Genomic DNA, 7679 nt, shown 5'->3' with positions numbered 1-7679 from the left:
AGCATGGACAGCCAAAGTTAAACCCTTAAAAGTTCATGTTTAATTTCAAGGGCAAACTTACAGTTCAGCTCAACTGTGAGCTTTGGCGTTCCTCTTTCTTGAGTAGATGCTGATGGCAATGTGTGACGTGGATCTTTTCTCTGCCAAGTCAGTTGGCATGTGTGCTATCAAATTGCAATTAATTATTTTTTGTAAAAAGAAATTTTCTAAAATATGACTGATGACAGACAATGTTTATGATGTCCAAAGGATATGATAACAGAAGAATATGACCAATCATAATACCTTTCCTGAATCGGTCGAGATTTCCTAAAAGCAAAATTCATGCACTCTATAGGTGTTTGGCACCATTGTCCTTTATTAGAAAAACACTGTCAGATCAGTGCCATGTAGATGTTTCTAGCAATACAGACTATTTGTTTGGTTGAACCGTTCAAAGTGAAGTAATTGTACTTTCACTTTTCCTTGGACATGTGAAACTACTTTTTGGAAGAAACATCAAAATGACGTTTCTTGCGATGGCAAAACATTTTCTCCATCATATAGCACCAAATGACGCTCAGCTGTCATAAAGAAACAATAAAAGAAATGTGCATCAAGTTATGTGCAAAACACCACCAACTTTTCCATTTTTCAAGACAAATTCCATACAAATGTTACCTGAGAAAATGGCAATGGTCCCAAATACCGCAATAAAATAAATTAAAAGAAAAAGATTAGCGAACAACAAGCAAGCCATGGACTGTGCTTCATATCTTGTCATGAAGGGTAACCACCAAATCATGAGCATCATCTAGAAGCTTCCATACATCCAGCTGCCCAGATATGTTATTGCACTCTCTTATTATCTCATCCATGCTGCTGTATTTCTCTATAATCAGCTTCCTCCTCTTAAGTACACAGGCTGCAATTGCATATAACAACAGGTCATCTGTGGGTGGGGCTCGCAGCCTTATCCTACCCCATACAGACTTCCCGATTCCAGCCCTAATTGCTGCCTGATCAGCCCACATCACCTCCCAAAGGCATACAGTCTGTTCAAAAGTCAGCTCTCTCCTAAACAGGACCACTACCATCCTATATACAAAGAAGCAGTCCTCAGCTTGGAGCTTCTCTAGGTGTCTGTAGAGATGGGAGTCTTTGCATTTGATTATCTTGGACACAATGCTCAATTGCCTCCTTATTCCCACCTCATCCAGCCTAAAATTGTGTCGAGCTTTCTTCATGAACCCCACAAAGCACCAAAAGGCCATGTAATCTTCCTCTATCACTGCAATTATTGGAGAGAGCAAGTCACTCATTCCCTGGCAATAACCAATCTCAATATCATAGAGTGCATAAGCCTCAAGGATGGCAACCAGTCGGGCAGCATGGAATATCCTACAGGGCTCCAAGTGCTCATAATCCTTCAACCCAACAGCCTTGGCTGAACGATGTGCTCTGTCCTCCGACACTGCAGCTTGAGTTGGAGAATACTGCACCCATTCTGCATTAGCTCGAACTGCATCAAGGCGTATGATCCTCTGCCACGTTGCAAAATCTTCCTTTGCATATCGGCCTTTGATCTTGCAAGGGGAGGAATCCTCCTTGGAAAGATTATCAGGATCATTATCCTCACTCCCTTCCATGGTAGAGAAAGTTTGCAATCTTTCGGGTTCTTCTACAGAGGAGTCAGAATAAGATGACTCTGAACTCCCTGAAGATGCATCGGCTTGTATAACTTCACCATTATCTACATCTTCGGCCATTGAGTTGGATGCTTGAGAGACTCCATTATTAGCAGGTTGATCTGAGTCATCCTCTGGTGACCCTCCCTCAGTTGAAAGGGAATCTCTGGCACTTACTACATCTTCTGAACCAGGAGAATCCAAGTCTTGAGTGAAACCTTCATTGTCCCCATTTATGTTGGTTCCCTTAGTTTCCTTCAAATTAAAGGGCTCACCACCATGTTTCAGGATTCGCCGGCATTCTCTCCGTAGGTTTTCATACTGCTTCCTGTGCCACAAATAAAGGGAAGGAAGAACCTTGAAATTATTTATTAAGTAGGTGGATAGGAAGATGAATGTTTGGGTTCTCAAGATAAGGGTCAGAAAGAATGCCAAAAGTCAAAAGTAGTTCCTATGAACTTGGCAATGATACCTTTTCTGACTTCTCGCAGTTTCTCTTTCTTCCTTGGAACTACTCAACTCATAGCTGGTGAACAAAGGCAATTAAAAGTCAAATATGGGAGAGAATTTCATGTAATTCCAGTTACAATTGAAAGAGGACTTATGCTTCATTAATACACAACCCCATTCCTACCAGATGGAGGAAAGATCCAGCCCAACTGAATCCTTGTTGGGGACCCTCTGGACAAATAGCTAAGGCTTTCGATCCAAAATCCATTCCAAGGATAAAGGGTGAAGAGGTCAAAATGTGGGGCCATTTCAGGGCCCAAAGTATATTTAGACAAGGAAGATGTTTAGGTTATCCCTAATAGTAAAGGTGTGTAAATATGCCAAGGATTCTTTGTGGCAATATGGTATATGTTCCTCTTGCCGACCTGTTCTTATGGCTCAGTTTGGAAGAAGTACAAATGCAAATTTGTAGAGTGCAAAACCTTGTATTTTGTATTATTTTGTATGTATTTGCACTGTACATATTTGTGTTTGTACTCCTTCCAAACTGAGCCTATGGAGCAAATTTTAGCTCAAAACCCTCTTCCATGGCCAAAATAATGCATTCTTATAAGGCATTTTTAAAATAAACTACTAAAGGAAATACTAACCCTACAACCAGGTGGTGGTTGTAGATAGTTGCTACTACTTTAACATGAAACATCGATGAACCAAGCCAAGGATATTATTTTACAAATTCAACCTTGAGACTAGCACCATTCTGTGTGTCCTTTTGATTCAACCTATTCAGTAGATGGCAAACAACATGTCCGCCATCAATATGTATAAAAGTAGTGGCAAATTCTACAACTACTGCATGGTTGTAGGAATAGCATTTCCCAAAAATAAAAAATTCCATGCTGCCCTTGAAAGTCGAGGGGAAAACTAAGAAAAGCTAGGGTTTAGGGTTAATGTGAGCTGGAGGAGATTCAGATGGATGGTTTGTATAGCTCAGTGAATTAATCCAAGTGGCAGAACAAGATGTAGTTTCTCAGTGAGCTTCCTACTCAACCTCATCCTAATACAAATTGTCCACCTAGATGGTCATCCTTCACTAAATGACCTACCATATTTCTGCGACATGGATGGTGATGTAGCTAATACGAGGAACCTCTAGGTTGGCCACACATTAAATCCCCCCAACCACGTAAGTCCTATACCCACCATGTAATTAAATTTCCCCCAAGTTACATGTTACAATTCTCTGCAAAATGGAACTCATTCTCGACATGGTACAAAAGGTTTGAATGCTTAAAATTTGCCCCATGAATAGAGGGTAGCAAGAGAAACTTGTTCACACTTCACTTTTGAGCCAATCAGAATACTTGGTCCTTTGTGTGTGCTTTTATGTTTGTGCTTTAGAAGTCCCTGCAAATACTTACACTCCAAGGAGAAATGGCCAAACCACCGCCCTGATGGTTGGATCAATACCCTGCATTTGAAAGATGAGATATGAGAACTACTACAACAACAACACAACCAGAAGATAAGAAAAATGAGAAATGCAATGCCAAATAAGTATAACCACATTTTTTTAGTCAGAAATAAACATAAACATATTGGTGATAGTTAATGTATAGCTTACTCCACTGCGAACTTTTTTCAAAAATTTCACACCATCTCGAAGTTTTCCATCTGGTGTACATAGGTTCTTCCATTGATTTGGTGAAAGAGCATGTTTTCTTCTCCTACGAGACCATGGTGATTTAAGGCTACCCCTGAAAGTGATGGGACAAAACCATAATTAATTTTTCAATCCACCAAGAAATCAAGCATTCAAATACATAAATGAGCAAAGAAGAAAGAAAATAAGATCCATGATCTTGTATTTAGAATCACTTGTATGGTTTAAGGAAATGGTTTGTTGCCCTTGTAGAACCTCAAATAATACCAACGTTGATATAAGACATGCCAAATTGCCCAAATTAGAACAATAAAAATGTTGACCATAGAGGAACAGACAAGTCTTACATTATCTGAAAAAAAAGGTAAATGTCACAGCAACTCTAAATGCACCTAGTCGAAGAGTTAAAGTTTAGGAAAGTTTTAAGGATTGTTGTGACTCAGGTAAAAATAGGTAAATTAGAGATACTTGTTAAAAGAAATTAAATGACATGTATGTGTAGAGTCCAATCAAATGCCCCTTCTCCTTTTAGAAGTCACACCTTCCATGAAAAGTTTCCACCTAGATGATCTTAATTCAGCATGGTGAATCAACCTAGGGTCTAGTGGTGTAAAAGATCTCAAACAATGAATGTAGAAAGATTGACATGATAATGTTTCTTTCGAGGCGATTAAAGGAGAACCTCAAAGATCACAATCACTTGACTTTCTTTTTTTACTTCTATTTAATGTGCTCCTGCACAAGTTATAATTATGTATCTGCAATGAACCAATTATAGAGGTCACATGAACATATAATTGTGCATCTGCAACATCCAGTTGGTACCAACAAAATATCAGAAAAAACTCCAAAGACCTCTAAGTTAGAACTCCGGCGCAATCTTTTCCTTGTTATCCTCCTTGAGGTTGTGTTAACATTCAGCTCATGTATCTTTCCAAGGTTCTATCTCATTTTGGGAAGAGTACAAATACAAATATTTCCAGTGCAAAAACATATATTTTGCATTTCTAAACATGTATTTTGTATTCGTATTTGTACTCCTCCCAAACTCAGCCTAAAGTTCTGAAATTATAAGACCATAAAGAGGAAAAGAAATTACTGATGAAATTCTTCACGGCAAACTACCGGTACCAAACATTAATCTCATAAATCATTATAACGAGAGATGGATTACTTTGTTCGAACAAAAGCAACAACAGTAGTAGTAGCAGCCCGCGAGGAAAGAGAAACATGGATAAAATGAATAAAAGAAAAACAGAACCAGAAAATTCCATTACGCTCAGTTTGGAAAGAGTACAAGTGCAAATATGTACAGTGCAAAACAAGGTTTGCAGATACAATAAACAAGGTTTTGCATTGTACATATTTTGTATTGTACTCCTCCCAAACTGAGCCTTAATATAAAATTTTGATAATTAAGATACACACAGATACAAGAGAACAAATTAAAGGGAAAAAATACTACTAATAAACGCTTAAATTAATCTCTACTCATTCAGTTATCCACCTAATTTCGAAGTCTAGAAAGGTTAAGCACAGTTCAAATCCAATCAAAAACTAGCCAAATTCATTCAAGTAATGAACAGGTGAGATCAGAATCCTATAGAAGCTCAAGAAAGAAAAGTGGGAAATGAAACGGAAGGAAAAAAGGAAAAACACTATCAGATTGACGGAGGAGAGAACGCTTAGGAGTACTTCCAGATCGGATCTGAAGTGGGAAAAATGAAAAATAAAGATCAGAAAACAGAAAAATTCAAGAAGAACACTCACCGATCGGGGGGAACTGGTGAGGACGACGCAACGACGAAAAGAACCGATCGTAAATGAATCCACGATGATGATGACGACGACGGTGAGGAAGAGGAGTTGGAGTTGGGGTTGGACGACGACGATGTATGAGAGCGGCGGAGGGCTCTCATTTAAGGTAACTTTTTTTCTGTTTTATTCTTTTTTTCTCGGGGCTCTATAATTTCTAGGGTTTTTGTTGTTGTTGTTGTTGATTTTACCTACGGGAGTAGACGAGGGTGGCGGCCAAGGCGACGCCAGCCATGGCCGTCACTGCGATCGCTATTCCGACATGAAAGGGTGCCGCCAAGTCCCAGAAGCCTTCGCCACCAGAAGCAGCACCGACGATACCTCCGTTGCTACTACCACCCACCAAGAATATTCCTCTTCGACCATTACCACCGGAGTTCAACCAGAACATCGATAGCACCACTGCTATAATACTCTTTACCACGCCTAGCAGCGATCGCCACTCCACCATCACCAACTGAAATCAACTGCTCTTACTTTCTTTTTCCCTCCTCCGTTGTCCCCCCCTCTCTTTCTTCTCTCTGCCTCAAACTCTCAAGTTTCTAAGTAAATAATAGTAGAAAATTAGTTGATTATTAATCAATACAAGTTAATTAGATTATGAGTTAAGATGGAAGTCATGGAAAGTTGCAAACCATGGGGAGCAGGACTCCTACCCAAGACTTGAATAACCCACACTCTCTCTCTCTCTCTCTCTCTCTCTCTCTCTCTCTCTCTCTGAATACCTTCCTTCGGCCTCGCGTCAACACAACCAACCATCCCGAAAGATATTTCTCTCTCTTGCACATGCATTCCAAATACTGTAATATAAAAGAAGTCCTAGTTTCTTCTGGTGAAAACTACCCTTTGCTTCAGAGATGCCATTCCTTTTTTTTGGTATGGAAATTAAAGCTTTATTCATGTAAAAGGGGCCCCAAAGGTGCGTAAGCCATTGCATAATGCAAAATCCGAATCAAGAACGGCCCACAACCAGGTGGGTAGAGCATGGTTTAAAGGCTCATCTTGGGCTAGACGAACTACATTGTGGGCCAAGTGATTCTTCTCCTTTAGGATATACCTGAATTGACACTCCTGCAAATTCCTAATCAGGGACTCACAATCAACAACTATGTTGCTAATAGCGCTACACGGGATCTCAGTTTCCATGAACACAGCTTGAACAGCGCCAATGGCGTCTGATCCCATCATCCCAATTCCCACCAACAAACTCCGGCCCCGTTGGCAATATTTCTATATTTTTTGTATATATTTTTTTTCATGGAAACATATACCTAATGTAAGGTTGCAAACTATGTGAGCTTGTGAGGATCAAATCCCATATCCTTCTGAATAGCCCAGTCCCATTGTAGTGGCAGATGAATCCGATATCCTTCTGAGTAGCCCATTCTTGTGAGGATCAAACGATGTGAGCATATTCTCGGGCATTACGCATTGAGGGCACCAGTGCATACGCACTGCTCCTTGATTGTGCCCATAAACCAAGGAATCTCTGAAAATTACTGCAATACCAGCAAAAGGCTCTTTATGAAATATCCTTTAATATCCTCCCTTTCTCATGTTTAGTTTGTGGAATGTGATGGGATGGGATGGGATGAGAAAAAAAGGTGGGTTTATTGATCCCAATTATTGGGATAATTTAACGAGAAACAAGTGGAAAGAGAAGGATGAACTAGTTTAATTAAAAAACACTTTCTTCTAGTTCTAAGAGTTAATATAAGATTCATGACCCATTAACAAATTATTAATTATTGAATAATATATTAATATTATAATTTTAAGTAAAAAAAAATCATTAATAAACTATTCATCAATTAAAATGATCCAATAATTAATTAATATCTTATAACAAAATATTAAAATTATTAAGTCATAAGTGTTAATAAAATAAAATATTAATAATAGAATATTAAATCATAAAAATATTATTAATTAATTAATAAATAATTACTTTATTATTAATCATTTAATTAAAATAAATAATTAATAGCATAATAAATCAATGAAAAGAAATTTAATAATTAGTATTCAAATATTAAAATAATTAATTAAATCATGGGAATTGATACAATAAAATATAAAGTAAT

General features: G+C 38.2%; 1 protein-coding gene across 5 annotated transcripts; it reads right to left on the bottom strand.

The window, feature by feature from the left end:
- Nucleotides 1-285: 285 nt before the first annotated feature.
- Nucleotides 286-6272, bottom strand: LOC148864300 (rab GTPase-activating protein 22-like). Of its 5 annotated transcripts, none has more exons than XR_016110048.1 (6): nucleotides 5787-6272; nucleotides 3742-3874; nucleotides 3539-3588; nucleotides 2140-2193; nucleotides 661-1995; nucleotides 286-563 (listed from the first exon to the last, which is right to left on the bottom strand). XR_016110048.1 is itself a non-coding variant. In XM_088978767.1 (6 exons), exons 2-6 carry the CDS (start codon nucleotides 6044-6046, stop codon nucleotides 750-752), a joined length of 1743 nt encoding a protein of 580 aa, XP_088834893.1. In that variant the 5' UTR covers nucleotides 6047-6137; nucleotides 6231-6272; the 3' UTR covers nucleotides 601-749. The 5 variants fall into 5 exon arrangements, 4 of the variants coding, with proteins under 4 accessions (XP_088834893.1, XP_088834895.1, XP_088834896.1 ...); XM_088978767.1 differs by lacking the exon at nucleotides 286-563 and having other exon boundaries at nucleotides 601-1995; nucleotides 5787-6137; nucleotides 6231-6272; XM_088978769.1 differs by lacking the exon at nucleotides 286-563 and having other exon boundaries at nucleotides 601-1995; nucleotides 5787-6137; nucleotides 6252-6272.
- Nucleotides 6273-7679: the final 1407 nt, after the last annotated feature.

The sequence above is a fragment of the Nelumbo lutea genome, chromosome 3, assembly GCF_056320005.1.
Source record: "Nelumbo lutea isolate HS-2025 chromosome 3, American lotus-T2T, whole genome shotgun sequence".
NCBI lineage: Eukaryota > Viridiplantae > Streptophyta > Magnoliopsida > Proteales > Nelumbonaceae > Nelumbo > Nelumbo lutea.
This window is presented reverse-complemented; position numbering and strand designations above follow the sequence as displayed.

What these genes read in the sequence shown, in the direction of transcription:
- LOC148864300 (XM_088978766.1), bottom strand. Translation starts at nt 6,046, where the DNA reads ATGGTGGAGTGGCGATCGCTGCTAGGCGTGGTAAAGAGTATTATAGCA. An exon ending in TGAAAAAAGTTCGCAGTGGA is followed by an intron (nt 3,589 to 3,741) that starts GTAAGCTATACA and finishes TTTCAAATGCAG; the next exon opens with GGTATTGATCCAACCATCAG. An exon ending in TGGCCATTTCTCCTTGGAGT is followed by an intron (nt 2,194 to 3,538) that starts GTAAGTATTTGC and finishes TTTGTTCACCAG; the next exon opens with CTATGAGTTGAGTAGTTCCA.